The 15845-nt window shown below is 56.7% G+C and overlaps 1 protein-coding gene across 2 annotated transcripts; it reads right to left on the reverse strand.

Annotated features, from left to right (window-relative positions):
- Window positions 1-33: 33 nt before the first annotated feature.
- On the reverse strand, window positions 34-15409 carry GTF3C5 (general transcription factor IIIC subunit 5). 2 transcript variants are annotated; one of them, XM_025475636.3, is made up of 11 exons: window positions 15020-15409; window positions 12237-12456; window positions 10742-10940; window positions 6596-6791; window positions 5363-5467; window positions 4178-4292; window positions 3597-3677; window positions 3277-3374; window positions 2314-2396; window positions 1585-1727; window positions 34-692 (listed from the first exon to the last, which is right to left on the reverse strand). In XM_025475636.3, the coding sequence occupies exons 1-11, from the start codon at window positions 15182-15184 to the stop codon at window positions 535-537; spliced, it is 1563 nt and encodes a 520-aa protein (XP_025331421.1). In that variant the 5' UTR covers window positions 15185-15409; the 3' UTR covers window positions 34-534. The 2 variants fall into 2 exon arrangements, with proteins under 2 accessions (XP_025331421.1, XP_025331422.1); XM_025475637.3 differs by lacking the exon at window positions 15020-15409 and adding an exon at window positions 14367-14842.
- Window positions 15410-15845: the final 436 nt, after the last annotated feature.

The following is a 15845-nucleotide window of genomic DNA, read 5'->3' on the forward strand; positions in this document are numbered from 1 at the left end:
TCTGGCTCCAAAACCCTCACTGAGCCACTGAGACTCCTTGAAAAAGTATATTTGATAAGGACAACTGGGCCCCGGATGAATGGGATGCAAACCCAAGGACAGTCTTCGCCCATCTGTGACCACGGACCAGCTTCCTCACTGGTCATCAGCCATCACTGCCATCAGTCATAAGCTCCAAAGCAAGACTGACACCTCCCCTAGTCACATCATCTCCACCTCCAGCTTTTGTTGTTTTCAGCCACAGAGAGGTGCTATGCACCGGCCCAGCCTGCTAGACAATGGACTGGTTCATGGCTGCCAGTCCTTTGGGGATCTCCCCAAGCACTGGGGGCCCGAGGGCAACCCCAAGCAGCAGGTGTCACAGGCAGACAGGCAGGAGCAGGGTCAGATGCACCCAGTGCCAAGACCCCAGCTTTCCTCTGGGGGTGCTCCTAGGGCTGTTCTGGTTACCGTGGGCAGCACTGGGGAGCCACGGCTTGTCCTGGCTCCGTCAGTCTTGCATGATCAAGGAGGCCCAGCCTTGGCAGGGCTGTGTCACACGTAGTCCAGAATCTCTGTCTCCATCTCATTGTCACTGCCATCAGATGGCTTGAAATCCTCCTCCTCCTCTTCATCGTCCTCCTCGTCTTCCCCGGACTCATACGTCAGCTGCTCTTTCTCTCTGTCGGCCTTGGCCGGGCTGGTGAAGAGAGCTGGGGCCAGGAGACAAGGCCATGTGTGTCCCAGCACAGACTTCCTGCGTGGCCCCCAGATCCCCAGCTACTGCAGGTCTGAGGCCCAGAGAGGTGCCAGACAGCCCAGCCCTGCGACCAGCCATCAGGTTGCTGGAGGCCTACCTACAGCTCTGGGTGTCTGGGCTCAAGCCCCAGAGAAGCTGCCTCGGGAAGTACAGAGGCCTGGGGCACCTGGCACTCTACTGTTTAACAAGCACTTCAGGGAGATACTGAAGCCAACAGCTTGGAAAACCACTTCCTTGAGGAGGCTGGGCGGCTTCTTGGGTCCAAGGGACCCCGAGAATGCACAGGACATGTTGGGTAAGTGCTTTTTTCTGGAGGGAGGGTCCAGAACCTCAAGCAAATTCTCAGATGGGGCCCTGTCCCCTCCTCTTGCCAGCTCTGCGGCGTATGGAGGGGTCTGGGGAAGCCATGAGAGGGGCCCTCTTGCTCACTCCCCCCAGCCCCCGCCTCATCAGGCCCACAGCCTAGCAAGGGCTCCCTTTCCTCACAGTCCTCACCACCAGCCAGTTGCCAGGGCTGCCTGGTCCTGGGAAAGGGGCCGGCAGTGTGGGGGTGACAGGGAGACTGAACATGCTCACAAGCAGCAGGAAGAGGCAGGGTGGTGCCAGGACACAAAGTGGTGGCTCCCGGCAGAGCCAGCCCAGCTCTAGCCCTGCCCCAGGGCCTGTCTCCTGCCAGAGGGCCCAGGGCCGAGCACCATGACTCCCACCCAGGCAGAGGCAGGCAGCCTGGAGATCTGGCTCCTGAGGGGGATGATTCTTGGGTGCAATTTCTCGGGGAGCAAGTCCTGTAGGGATACTTGCTCTGGCCCCAGAGTGGGGCCTCCCCTCACCCGAGCGGCTCTCACCAGGCCTCTTGGAGCGGATGATCTGCCGAATCATGAGGGACATGGTGTCTCGCAGCTCGTCACTGGTCTTGGGAAGGCACCAGCCATCGCGCTCCGTGCAGCGGCTCTCTGCCCCATCATTGCGGTGGATGATCCTCTGCAACCTGGGCGCCAGGACACGGAGTTTCTGGGAGGGTTTCCATCCGCGCTCCAGCGGAGGCGGTACAGTGCTCAGAGGATCAGCACTCGGCTGGCCACACAGGGGGCCGAGCCCAGCACCGAAGAAAAGCTGTGGACGGACGCCGGACCCTCCCTCCCTTGGGCCGCACACAATGTGGGCTGTGGCCACGCACACTTCCCTGCGGGCACCCCGGCTCTCACCTAACTCGAGCCGTGTCTAAGTGCTCCTGCTCTTCCCATCCCAGCACTCCTCGCCCCTTCTTTAAACATTACTAAGAGTTGGCTGAGAGGCTGCCGGGGCTCCAGTGGCCGGGAGGCTCAGGACTGTGACCCAAGCCTCCACGCAGGCGAAGGAGGAAGACCATAGGTCTCTGCCCAGCGCAGTGGCTTGGAGGTGTGGCCCATGCAGACCCTGGAAACTGCTCCTGGGGGCCATCAGACTGATGGAGGGGTGCCAGCACCCGCCGCCCCAGGCAGGGCGCCCCACTGACACCAATGTAGGGGAAGAACTGCAGGGAAGGCTTTGGTCCCCAGCCCTACCCAGGCACCTCAGGGCCCCTCACTACGTACTCTTCCACGTTCAAGTCACACAACTGGTAGAACATCTGCCGATAGGGCGGCAAGGCCCCCTCCCGGAAGACGTAGACTGAGTCCTGGGGAGAGAACAGGAGGATGGGACAGTGAGCCGGAGCTCAGAGCTCTCCCCAGATGGTCTGCACCGGGCAGGCCTGGCTCTCCTCCACCTCTCCCCGGGTTCAGGGGGTGTGGACAGGCCAGAGGCCAGGAGCAGGTGTGCAGAGGCTCTGAGGCACCCCCCGCCCTGCAGCCACGAGCTATGTGGCCAGCACGTGTTACAGCGTGGGCTCACGCCAGCTCTGCAGTCTGCCCTCATTCCTCACCACCTCCTACCAACAGGTTCTGCTCTGTGGCCCTGCAGTCCACCCTCTGAGAAGCAGGGCTGACCAACTGTCCATTTTCTAGAGGTAGGGATGGTGAGAGTGAGAGTGCTTAAGGGGGAGGACAGCCACTGAGGCGATGCTGTGGCTGCCCCCATGAGAAGAGAATGCTGACAGCACCGGTTTTTGTGCCCCCATGCCCCCCTGCATGAGGCAGTGAAGCCAGGGCTGGGGGCGCAGCTGGCAGCTCCCCGCCCCACCCACGGCAAGGGCCCGGTGGTCTGCCGTGGCTCTACACACACGCGAGCACCCCATCTGGCCCATCTGGGTGGTGGCCACAGCCTCAAATAAGGCAGCCACGTACAGCTGCCAGTGTCACATTTCCCTCTGACACTTGCTACCGCCTCTTTGCCCAGATGGTCGTCAATGCCCTGAAAATGCTCCTAGAGGCTGGGAGTCATGCAATGGTCCTGACGGGCAAAGGTGACTCTCAAAGTCCTGCCCATTGGCCCAGACCCAGGACTCTGGGAGTGTGTATGTGCCCGCCCCGCACAACGGAGGGGCCTCCTCTCCACTGTCCCCCAGACCTCCAACTGGGTGGGCGGCCACCTTTCTCAGGGGCTTAGGGGGTGCCCACCTTGAGCTTGTACTTGTTGGAGTTGGATTTCCGTGAGCTGGCTGTCCCCGATGGGCCCAGGCCCTGCTTCAGGTCCTGCATGGTGACAACCTGGCTGGCTGCAAGGGACAGTAGCAGTACTTGGAATACGGCAGGATGTTCCCCATCCCCCTCCCCAGGGTGCTGGCCTGTGTACCCTGGAGCGGCCCCTGGGAAGCCCCATCCCATCCTACCCCACCCCACCTCACCCCACCACACCCCACCATCCCAACACCCATCTCCCTTGGTGTCTCTATGAGGGCAAATCAGCCTCAATCTGCGGGGCAAGCAGAGGCACTCACGCGTCTTTTTGACAGTGATGGGAAGGCTGTAGTTGTATGTGCTGCGCTTCGCCTTGACGGGCATGTCACTCGGGGCATAACCTGCAGACAAGGAAATGGGTGCAGAGCCCCATCTGGCAAACAGAACTGGCTTTGCACTGGGGGTGCACCAGGGTTGCTGGGGCTGGCTCCTGAGAGAGGGTCACTGTGCCCCCAGGTGCCAGCAGTCACCATTCCGCACCCCCCCAACCCCCCCCCCCCCCCCCCCGGCCCACAGGACTGCGTGCTGCTGCTCCATGTGCGGCAGCTCACTGAGGGCCCGGGGACAGGACACTGACTAGGTGCCTGGCCCCCACCACAGGAACTATAATAATGCAGAATAACAGAGGGGACGGAGGGGATGAGTACCGAGCCAGAGGGCGAAGGGTAGAGCTAGGACACAAGCTGGGAGCCTCATTTCTATGCTATTCTGCATACATCTCACCAGGGGAGAAAGACTTCTACCGTCACCAAGATACATTTTTATTACGAAGGCAATGCCAGCAAAAGAAAGATATTGAGAGAGAGAAATTCAGAAAGCCAAGATCTTAGTAATTTCTTACCATATTTCATTCCACAACGGATTCGGAAATCAAGGACTTGATAAATCTTGGCGCCTGGGTTTTTTCGGGGATCGTACCCATATCGGATCCACAGGCTCCTCCAGGGACCTGTGATCTGGAGACGAAAGGTGTGAAGTGGGGCCAAGGTCCATCCCTGGTTTCCTCAGAGATGCATATTGGGCAGGGGTGGTGGTGGTGGTGGCAGCCAAACACCCCAAGAGATGGCAACACAGCTCTGGAACCCCACCTCAGCTCTGCCGTAGGGCAGGTCACTTGGCCTTTCTGAGCCTTGGTCTTCTTGCTGGAGGTCAGAGAAACCCCCTTTCCTATCACTTCTGTGAGGACTACATGAGATGATGCCCCGGGAGCCTTTAGCACAGGAAGTACCCGGTGTTACTGCCATCCCAATGGGGGGACACACTGTCCCCAACCAGTCCTCCTGAAGTGCTTCTATCTAGAAAGCCAAGGCTGAAAGACAGACAGCAGCTCTCTGAAGGCTAGGGTCGGAGCACAGGAAGGATGAGCTTCCCTTGTGCCCCACCTGTCATCACTGTCATGGTCACATCTCAGGCTTGCCTCCCCAGGGCACCATGTGGGGATCTTTGGCAGGTAGGATGACTTCCTCCAGCACCTTTGGGAACCTCAGTAATGACACCTCATCTCCAGGCCCTCCTGGACTGGGCCCAAGGTGGATCCGCCCCTCCCACCCTCACACCCACTCAGCCCAGGTAGAATGAGCCTAGCCTGGTGGCCCCGTGGTTGGGCCTGCACTCTGCAGCCAAACAGGCTGGGGTCCCAAATGGCTCTGTCCATGCTGGCTAGAGGACCCTGGCACAGAGTCTCTATGTGTCTCTCTGAGCCTTGACTCTGCTTGAGGTAAGAAGGGAATCCTGCTTGTCACCCCTCGGGAGGGAAACATGATATAACAGGTCCACAGCACTTAACCCAGTGCTTGGTCCTTAGAACATTCTCAATAAAAGATCATTTAAAAATGTATAATCTCGTTACTTAAGAGTTACGTGATTACTCTCTATGCCTAAAATCATCCCAGTATGGCTAGTGTTACGGAGGAGGCTCTGGAGGGCCAGGGACAGGCCTATGCTCCTGCCATAGCTCAGAGAGATCACATCAGCCATTAGGGCGGCCCTGGTGGGTGCCAAGGTGAGAGGCTGGGCAGGCACTCACCATGTAATAGGCCACGAAGGGCAGCAAGACCTTGAGCTTGTCAGGATGGACGCTGATGTTGGCCTTAACGGCGTTTCGTGACCAGATGGGCCGGATTTCAAACAGCTGTGGGGGGGGGTTGTCAAGGCAGAGAGTGAGACGAGCACCAGCTGCTTCCTGCCCATCTGGCCCCCAGCAGACCTTTGGGGAGAGGAACTGGTGGAGATCAGCGGCTGACCCGGCAAGGAGTGGCCTCTCGGAAATGCTGTGCCCACTTTCCCTACCCTCAGAAGGGGACTGCACGCCTGGATCAGCTGTTGCTGCCCGGCCTGGGTGTCCTGAGATGACCACGAAGGACATGGTCTCTGTCCTCACGAAACTCACAGGACAGTGGGGAGGCAGACAACCAAAGGAGCCACAGCAGGGCCAAGAGGGGGACGTGCCAGAGTTCTGAGACCTTGAGCCCCAAACTCAAGGGTGGAACCTCAACTGGGATGTCATGAAGGATGAAGAGGATGGCCTGGCCCAAGGAAGGCGTGCAGAAGGCCAGGGTGGCTGGAGGGTAGGGGGCCATGGCAGGAAGGGCTCCAGCCAGGCAGAAGACTGGGCTGGATCCAGAAGACAAGTAGGGTCCCCTACGTCTCCCCTCCAGTGTCCAGCAACTGCTGGAAACCAGTAAGGTGTCCACACGTCTTTTAAGAAATATGCCCCCATACCACAAGGGAAGAGTCAATTTCACAAGGGCAGAGGAGAGCTTCAGTCAGCTGCAGTGTGGCCTCACTGAGAACCTGCCATCCATGCTTGTGGAGGCATTAGTAACAGAGGCCACTGCAGGCTCCTCCCAGGACCTGCCAGCTGGGGGGACAGTGTAAGGCCACTCCTGTCTACTCCAGCACTAGCAGGGACGAAGCATCAGGTGGAATAGAGTATGTGCTCCATCTGGTTTCTTACCACCAGTGATAGAGAAATGAAGGCTTCCTGAACCCCAAAGCTCCACTGTGAAGTCACGAGCAGACAATGCACCGACTGCTTACCACCCCCTAAGGGACCTTTCAAGAATTCTAAGAAGTATTTTCAACCCTGGGAATGTAGGGCTTATATTGATGTGGCTTTGAGATGTGACATCTGAAGAGGAGACGTTCCCATATGCTGATGAACCAGTTTTAAAGTCACTACAGCCAACAGCAAAAGGAGGGAAGGGACCCAGGTGGGCAAACGGGAGGTGGTCAGTGAGGAGGCAGGCCCCAAGCTCACCTTTCTCAAATCCTCCTCCACCTTCTGGTCAATGGGGTTGGTGGAAATCCTCCTCCATGTCTGGACAGCAGCCTCCAGCGGCTGCGTGGGCACCTCGTCCTCCTCAAAGTTGACAAAGATGGCATTGTGGGGGCGCCGGGCCCTGCTCAGGCCAATCAGGTTCTCTCCCGAGACGGGGGGGTTGTTGTAGCCTTCCCTGAGACAGAGAGAGCTGGTGTGGGCTGCAGCACTGGGAAGACCCCAGGCCGGACCAGGCAGGGAGCCCACCACGTGATGATGCCAGCAGCACACATGTAGGGGCCCCTCCCTGGAACCTGGGTCAGGGGTTGGGGAAGACTCTCAGCACCTGTGTTCTCAGGCTGATGGCCAGGCAGGAGCAGGGACAGCGACTGCCGAGGACAGCTCAGGGAGGCCAAAAGGGGTGAGGCTGCTGGTCTGAGAAGTGTACGCACAGCGCCATATAGCCTGTGGAAACTGGAAACTGTGCAAGTGTCCACCAGGCAGGAATGGTGAGCTCAGGATGGTGTGGCTACACAGGACCCACTTCATCAGCTGGCAGGCAATACCTACATTTGCTGACTTTTACGACTCACTCACTAAACCTTCAAAACAATCCTATAAGAAGGGAATCAATTTCCTATGAAGTAACCAGCAGCAGCTAGATACCTACCTTGAGTCAGAGCTCATGAGGACAGAGCTGGGACTCCAGGGCCCTGAGAACCCCAACCTACCACCTCTGACAGAGCATGTCTGACCCAGAAACATCTCGACAACAGCTAGGTGAAGGAATGAGGGACATTACTGAGCAGTACAGAGGGCAAAGTGAGGGTTAAGCACCAGCTATGCACAGGCCCCTCTCTTTTGGCGCCAGGCTGAGATGCTAAGGTGGCTACCTTATTCCTGTGGGATGGTAGAGGAGCTGGGGGTGCTCAGGTCATGATCCTGGGGTCCTAGGATCAAGCCCCACATGAGGCTCCCTGCTCAGCGGGGAATCTGCTTCTCCCTCTCCCTTGGCCCCTCCCTCCCCCACTTGTGCATGCCCTTTCTCTCTCTCTAATCAATAAATTAAAAAATATATATGTATTTTTTAAAAGGTGGGATGTCAGGGATGCCTGGGTGGCTCAGTGGTTGAGTGTCTGCCTTCGGCTCAGGATATGATCCTGGAGTTTTGGGATTGAGTCCTGCATCAGCCTCCTGCATGAGCCTGCTTCTCTGCCTGTGTCTCTGCCTCTCTCTGAGTCACTCATGAATAAATAAATAAAATCTTAAAAAAAAAAAAAAAGGTGGGATGTCAGAAATGTCAAGCCCATACTAAAACAGAGAGAAGAGTCTCAAGAAGCCTCACAACCCATCGTGAGCCTTAATGATTATCACCACACAGCCAATTTAATTTCATCCATACCCTACTCCAAACCTACAAAATTATTTTGAAATATATTGTTTCACTTATTTTTTTTAATTAATTAATTTATTTATGATAGTCACAGAGAGAGAGAGAGATTGGCAGAGACACAGGCAGAGGGAGAAGCAGGCTCCATGTACCGGAAGCCCAATGTGGGATTCGATCCCGGGTCGCCAGGATCGCGCCTGGGCCAAAGGCAGGCACCAAACTGCTGCGCCACCCAGGGATCCCTGTTTCACTTATTTTTAATTAAGACTTCTAAAAAGACTTATTTATTTATTTTGGGGGTTGGTGATGGCAGAGAGAGAGGGAGACAGAGTCTTAAGCAGACTCTACCCTGAGCAAGGAGCCTGACCTGGGGCTTGATCTCATGACGCTGAGATCATGATTCTAGCCAAAGTCAAGAGTTGGACGCTTAACCAAATGAGCCACCCAGGCACCCCCCCATCCCCCCGGTGATTATTACCTTTTAAAATTGTTTCATTTCTACCTTAATTTTCAACATGAGTATAAACTACCTGCATACTTATAAAAGACAAAGTGATTTTTTACTTTGGGAAATAAAATGACTAAGAAGGGAGCGAGTCTGTGCCTTTTTTATACAGTGACTCTATTAGAAACCACCCTGAACAGGTGTACTACTGCCCTGTCTTCAAAGACATCCCCCAAGACCCTGGACACCCCCAAGAGGGAAGGCCTCAGTGACTGACTCCAGCCCAGGTAGTCCACTGGGGCCTGTCACCATGGGGAAATGGCTCCTTGGCTGCCTCGCCAGCTGCCCTACTAACTCCCTCAAGGAGGAAGGAAGGACCCCCTTCAGGCCAGGCTCCAGGCCGTCCTCTGCCCACAGTCCTGTAGGAGGCTCAACGTCCTGAACCCTAGAGGGGGTGTTTCATCAGCAAGTGCTGACCGCGGGTCGTGGAGCCTGGCATCAGCAGAGAACAGACGAGGTCCAGCAAGGCTGCAGCCTGGCCTCCCCGCCAGCCCTGGCAGATCCAGGAAGGCCAGCAGAGCTGAGAAATCAATAGTGGCCCTGGGAAAAAAGGCAGGTTGTTTCCATTTGCTAGAAAATCAATAAGCCACATGGGGAGGGGAACAGGATGTGTGGTCCAAGGGTAGGTGGCCTTCCTCCCTTGTCCCCCTCCCAGAGGCTTGGGAGCAGTTGCCTCCCAGCCCCACGGGACAGTGGGGGGATTCAGCTGCTCCAGCCCCTGCCAGGACCCAGAGTGCGGAGGGTCTGATTTCCTCTGCCTATTTTCGTGTCTGTTTTCTGGCCATGAGGGCAAATGCTTCGTGTCTGTTTCTGGCCATGAGGGAAATACTCAAAGCATTTCAGAAATATGCAAATTGTCTGTCCTCCACCAACCTGAGACTCCTGTGCCAAGTACCACACATGCAGAAAACCCTGCCACCCCGCATGGAGGGCTTCGGCTGGGGGCGGTGGGGCCTGACCTGCTCTGTTCCTATAGTCTGTCACGTTCTGCCCCTCAAACCACCACTAGCTCCTGTGGTCAGGAAGGGTCAGGTGCTGTCCCTGGCCCTGGCAAGAGCACACAGGCTCGTGGGAGAACATGAGTCCTTCCCCGTGGGAGGCACGCAGACCGCTTTCTCGAGGATGCACTGGGAAGCGGGGGGCCGAGGCAGGTGTGGCAAGTGGCAGACAGATGCCCATCACTGAAGCTTGTGCCACAGCTGGGCCTCCACGGAGCCACTCTCCTACTTCGGGCTGTGTTTGGGAACCTCTGTGTTTTTTAAAGGGGACAATACACCTTCTCCATAGAATCAAATCTAAGCCCTTCACCTCAGTCTGAGACCCTTAGCCCTACCACTCTCCTGGACTCCCTCTGCAACCACTCCTCAGCTGGTGCCAGTCCCCTGATCTAGAACGTTCTCCCCGGATCTTTACCTGCCCAGCTCTGTCATCATTCAGGTCTGTTTCAAACGTCAGCCCCTCGAGGGTGCTGAGACCTCACCCCATTCACTGCCCTTATGACCCGCACCCCTTTTGTCTTCTCTAAGACACACACCTGACCACAGGCCCATCGCTCATTCACGGTTCACTCATGCGCCATCCAGCACCCCACCCAGCCTAGTGTGGTCCAGGTCTGTTCTCTGCCGATGCCGGGATCCATGACCCGTGGTCAGCACTTGCTGATGAAAACATTTAGTGAGGAAAGAGAACATTCTCATCCTCTCGCCCCTCCACAGATAACTGCTCTGGGCCCTACCTTCCAGATTTTTCTAGGTTTCTATTGTCATGCCACAATTTATTTCCATACCACAAAAGGTGCTGCCTTTTCATAGAGCAGGGTACCCTGGGCAAGTGCCACATTGGTCCACGAGCCCGCTCTCTCAGACACTACATGGTGTTCCCCAGCAGAGAGGGGCTGTAAATTCATCAGCCACATCCCTATTAATGGACTGATGACTTCATTCTATCAATGAACACTCACTGCTCTAAGTATTTCGGGTACATGCTTTTGGGCGTAGGTCTCTCAAGTCTTAAGGTGACATCCTGTTACCCTCTCCGTGTCCTGGGACCTCTGAGCAAGATCTCTGGGTTGGGGCACAGGTACCAGTTACGCCACCTCCAGAGGTGTTGGAGCCACAGGCCTGCAAAGCCAGCAGTGCTGAGGGCCTGATTCGGGAGTGGCAGAGCTGAGCCCTGGACCCAGGAGCTCTAACCACAGAGCCCTTGCTCTGAGTCTTGATGCTGCAGCAGCAGGGGGACTGGAGGGGCTTACCGGTGCTGCGTCTCTGGTCGATAGAAATAGTCCACTGGGGTATCCAGCCGGGAGAAGATTGGCGGGGGGATGTAGAGCGGCAGCTCTTGGTGGAAGAAACTCTCCTTCTCAGGCTTGAGCATGAGCACTCTGTCATACATCGACATGTGCCTGCCATTGGCCTCTGTGTGCACAGCCAAGTACTGGAAGTCGGACATCCCTGGAAAGAGAGGCAGCCAGACGGTGGACACCCTATTACACCTTCCCAGGAAACAGCAGCTGCTGCATATCAACACCCACATGTTCTCGGGGTGCCAAGACAGCTGGGCAGTGGACACTTCTGGGCAATGGGGGTGGGAGCCGAAATGGCACCTACGAAATACTTCCATGCATTTGACTCCATGTGCTTGGGCATCTCCTAGAAGGGCGGGGGGCGGTGCAGTGTGCAAAAGTCTGGTCTAGGTTGGTGCTTCTTGAAATACAGAGCACACACGATTTACCTGGGACCTAGCTAAAGACTCTGGGATGCTGTGCCTCAGACAAGCTCCCAGGTGGGGGGGCGGGTGCTGCTGGTGCACTGAGCAGTGGGGTGCCGGCTCAATCAGACAGATGGAAAATGCATCACTGAGAGACCTCCCCCCAGGAGGAGGGGCAGCCCTCTCTCTGTTGGGGGGAGGGGGATACCATGTTCCACCAGAATGACTGACATTCAACATGCACAGTGCAGGGTCCCTGGTCCTGGTTTCATTTCTTTCCACTTTCCAGCCCCTCTTCCTTGCCCATCTGTGTTCTCTGCAGGTTCTCTCTCAGAACAGCAGCAGGCACTGTGCATCCCTAAGGCTCGCTAGTAACCTGCCAAGTGCCTCCTGTGTGCATGAGCCGGTCCCTTAACACCATCCCCCTGACCCCCACCCTTCACAAGGGCCTAAGAAACCCAGGGCCCCACACTACAGACAAGTGCCCAAGGCTGAGGGAAGCCGAGCCCCTGCCCCTGCCCTTTCGTTCCTTCTTACTGCCTGTCCCACTCAACCCCTTACGGCCTCCTCACTGGGGTTCCCTACGGGTAGCAAACTGACTGGGGACCTCAGGGAAGACACCAATTGGCTAAGACTTCAAAGAAACAGGAGGTCCCAAGAGGCTGAGTGATCTGGGAAGGCTGCTGAGGAAAAGCAGGACCAGTACCAGCCAAGACTTAGTGGGGGTTCCAAAACGCTGAGGGTCAAAAACCAGAGACCTGCTAAGCAGTTGTATTTGGCCCCCACATAATGGACTCAGAGACTTAGGGATTCCTTAGGGATGTGGAAGATGAGGCAGCAGTGAGCCCACAGTCCACTGAGAACTGCTGCATGGAGGGAGGAACGTGTGCCTCTTGGGCCTGCGCTGCCCCGCTCTGCTCCTCCCCTGCCCCTCACTCCTGGGCACAGACTGGCCCCCTTCCCTGTGGATGACCCACAGAGCACCTGCAGGAATGTGGACGCAGGCCCTGACATAATCCAACGCAGAAAGTTGCAGTTACCTTGAAACTTGTAAACGGTGGAGATGATGCCAAGAATCTCGATGTCAAATGTGACCTCCGGCTGGGCCTCAAGCCCCAACACCTCCCTTTGCCGCTTGGTCTTCCTCCTGATCCGGAACAGCAGGCTGCTGGTACTGAAGCGGTTGGCACACACGGGGTGGCAGTAAGGGTCCTTGGGCCGGAAGTAGAGCTCCAGCCTCTTGGTGGGGTCTGCATAGATCTGTGGCCAACAAAGACAGTGAAGTAGTGACCAGCTAAGCAGCTGGTAGGGGGCTGCTCCCCTCTCAGCAAAAGCCTAATGGTGACCTGGCTGCTAAGGGAAGGGCCAGGAGGCTTATGGTTCATTCTGAGCTTTTAATTCTCAAGAGACCCTTTTTTTTTTAACCTGAGTATCTTAGTGTTTACCTAGCAGAGAAAATAAGGATAGTCTCTACCTTCTAATAGGCTGGAGACACTAACTGCCAACTAAGTAAAGCCTCCCCCCACCTCCCGCCTCCTCCCTGTGCCTGTTCAGTGCCGGGAATCATAAGCCTCCTCTGGCAACAATCCATGGTGGTCTTTTCAACCCCGGGTTTACCATGGAGGGGACTGAGGCCGGCAGGGGTGGGTGGCTTGTCTTGACTTCCTACTCTAGGAACTACCTGCCCCAAAGGGTCTTGCTATTCAGTCTCACAGGCAAATGTTTCCAGGTCCAAAGGAAATTAATTAGTAGCAAGCACTAAGACTCTGACAGGATATCACTTATCCTTTCCAAAGCTTGGTTCCTTCTCCTTAAAATGGAGATACGACTAGTACCTACTCACAGGATTGTTACAATGATTAAACGAATCACTGAATCGTTGGATATGTAACACGCTTAGTCTGGTGTCTAACTCGTGATGAACATGCTACATGGGTCACCCACCCACAAGTGCTTGCCCTGAACAGGCCAGGAGGGACCCTGTAAGTGTCAGCTGTGTGTGTATGAAAGCTTCAACGATGCTCACTGGGCCAAGAGCATCTGCCTTCTAGCTTGCTGGCTCCCAACACTAAGGACACAGCCTGGCCTTTAGTAGGTGCTCAGAAAACATGGAGGGAAAGAAGGTTAAAAGAAGCCTCAACCTTCAGGATTCCCTTCTCATGAAACACATTATCTACGAGACCATGAGGCTGGGAATAATCCCAGATGCGGGCCTGGCAGAGGAAGTGCACAAGCAGCATGAACAGAATGAATCAATGACCAGTCTCTTCCAAAGGGCTCACATTGTAGCCGGATACAAATACCCCTGGGGTCAGTGGGAGCAAGGGTCCTGTCAATGCCACGGTAAAATGAGTAAGTCAGGGTAAAAGAACCAAACGTGACTAACTGCCTCTGTGGCTTCCTGTGTTCAATGACAGGTTTTCAATATTCATTAAGGATGAGAAAGCAGCAGGTAAAAGAGTTCAGACTTCAAAGGGGAGACATGCATGAGTTCAAATCCCTACTGTACTGTCTGACCCAACTTTGCCTACCTGAGTCTTCATCTGAAAAATAGGAATAATGGTACCTAACTCATTAGACTGTCGTGAGTATTCAGTCGTGCACCTGACAAATATTTTTGGAAGAAGGTACTATCATGGATGTTAGGACTACAGAAGCGAATGAGACAAGGTCCTGCTTTCATGGAGTTTACAGTCTCAGAGCCAAACGGCCAAGACACGATAAACATGTTAAAACATAATTTCAGGCTGGAAGTAACAGGTCAGGGTGTCTGGATGGCTCAGCTGGTTAAGCACCTGCCTTCAGCTCAGGTCATGATCCCAGGGTCCTGGGATGAGCACTGCCTCAGGCTCCCTGTTTGGCTGGGAGTCTGCTTCTCGTTCTCTCTTGGCCCCTCCACCCCCATCCCCACTTGTGCTTAGGCATGCTGCTCTAATAAACCAAATCTTTACAAGAGAGGGGTGGGGGGAGGGTGGGATTAACAGGTCCAGGAGCCAGATGCGAACTACTAGAAGCCACTTCAATTACAGCAGTCAGAGAAGGACTCTCTACAGAAGAGACGGTTCAAGCTCTGACGCATGAAAATCACTTCCCCCCAGCCTTGCACGAGGTAAGAATTCATCCCAGCTCCCCCATTTTTCCAGAGACCTTGAACAAACTGCCTCAGTTACCTGGGTAAAATGCAGACCACGTCACTTGCTACCCAGCAGGGTTCTAATGAGGATGATATAGGAGTAAAGCACCTGGAATTGCGACTGTTACGGAAGACGTCATTGGTCATCACCACCTTTATTTTTTTAAGATTTTATTTATTTGACAAAGAGAGAGAGAGCAGAAGCAGGGAGAGGGGCAGAGGGAGAGGAGAAGCAGACTCCCCGCTGAGCAGAGAGCCGGACGTGGGACTCGATGCCGGGACCCTGAGGTCACGACCCGAGCGGAAGGAGGCGGCGCTCCTCATTACCACCTTTAACCCTAACAACGCAGCCCCTGGTCCCCTCTCCCGCGCCTGGGTCTACTCTATGAAGGAGGGAGGGGCAGCCCAGCAGGTCGCGGGGGCTGCAGCCGAGCTGCACTCCCCGGATCCCGGAGAAGAGGATGGAAAGGACGCCCCGCCCAGGTCTCCACTACAGCCCCTTCCCGGCGTTCGCCCGGCAGGCGGTCCTCCCCGGCGAGGGGAGGTAGGTGCCCGCCCACTGGCGTCCAGCGACCGCCCCCAGCGCCGTTGCCAAGGAAACTGCGCTTCCCCCGGGTGGTCCCCCCGCCCACCCCCCCCCGGCCGAGGTCTCGAGACGCCGTCTACCCCGCGGTCCCGGCCGCTCCTCACCCGGGAGACGCCCTCCTCGCCGCCCAGAGTCCGCAGCATCTTGGGCACGTCGCGCACCACGCCGGGGTACTCCACGCACACCATGCGCTGCTCGCGCCGCAGGTCCACGGGCACCGCGACCCCCGGCCCCGCGTCGGCGGCCGCCGCAGCCACCGTCGCCGCCATCCCTGCCCCTGTGGCCCGGCCCGCCGCGGCCCGGCCCTGCGCGTGCTCCGAGGGGCCTCGCCGCAATGGTTCCGCGAGAGAATCGTTCCGGGCGCCCCGGCTGCCCGCGAGTCTCTGTATCCCTGGGCTCCTCCAGACTCGAGGCCCCTGGAAGCGCAGACCCGCGGGCAGGCCCCCAGGCTGCGGGGTGAAGGGCCACCTGGGCCTCAATTTTGGATTTAAAAAGAAGGAAGATAGCCCGAGGGGCGGGGCAAGGGCATGTCGCTCCTAGCAACCCGCGGACCAGCTCTCGACTTCAGCCAATGGCAACCCGTCCCGGGACAGCCGGCTTCCACCCTTTCTCGCCAGCTCAGACTCGTCAGCCAATGAGGAAGCAGAACTGGGAAGAGACCCGCCCCCCCCCGGGGCTCCTTCCAATGACGGCTCGGGGGCGGGCCCGAGACACACTTCCGGCGTGGGACGTCCCGGCGCTGAGTGGGTTTCCGGCGGGTCTGCGGGGGGCCCCTGCGGCCCTGCACGCGCGGCTCCGGGAAGGGCTCCCCCGCTGCTCCCCGCGCGGAGGCCGAGTGGAGTCGAGTCTGGAGACGCAGGCGTGAGGAGACTGCGCTTCGAAGGCTCGCCGCCCCTGCACGCACGCAGCACCCCGGCGCTCCCCGGGCCT

Source organism: Canis lupus, chromosome 9 (assembly GCF_003254725.2).
Source record: "Canis lupus dingo isolate Sandy chromosome 9, ASM325472v2, whole genome shotgun sequence".
Lineage (NCBI taxonomy): Eukaryota > Metazoa > Chordata > Mammalia > Carnivora > Canidae > Canis > Canis lupus.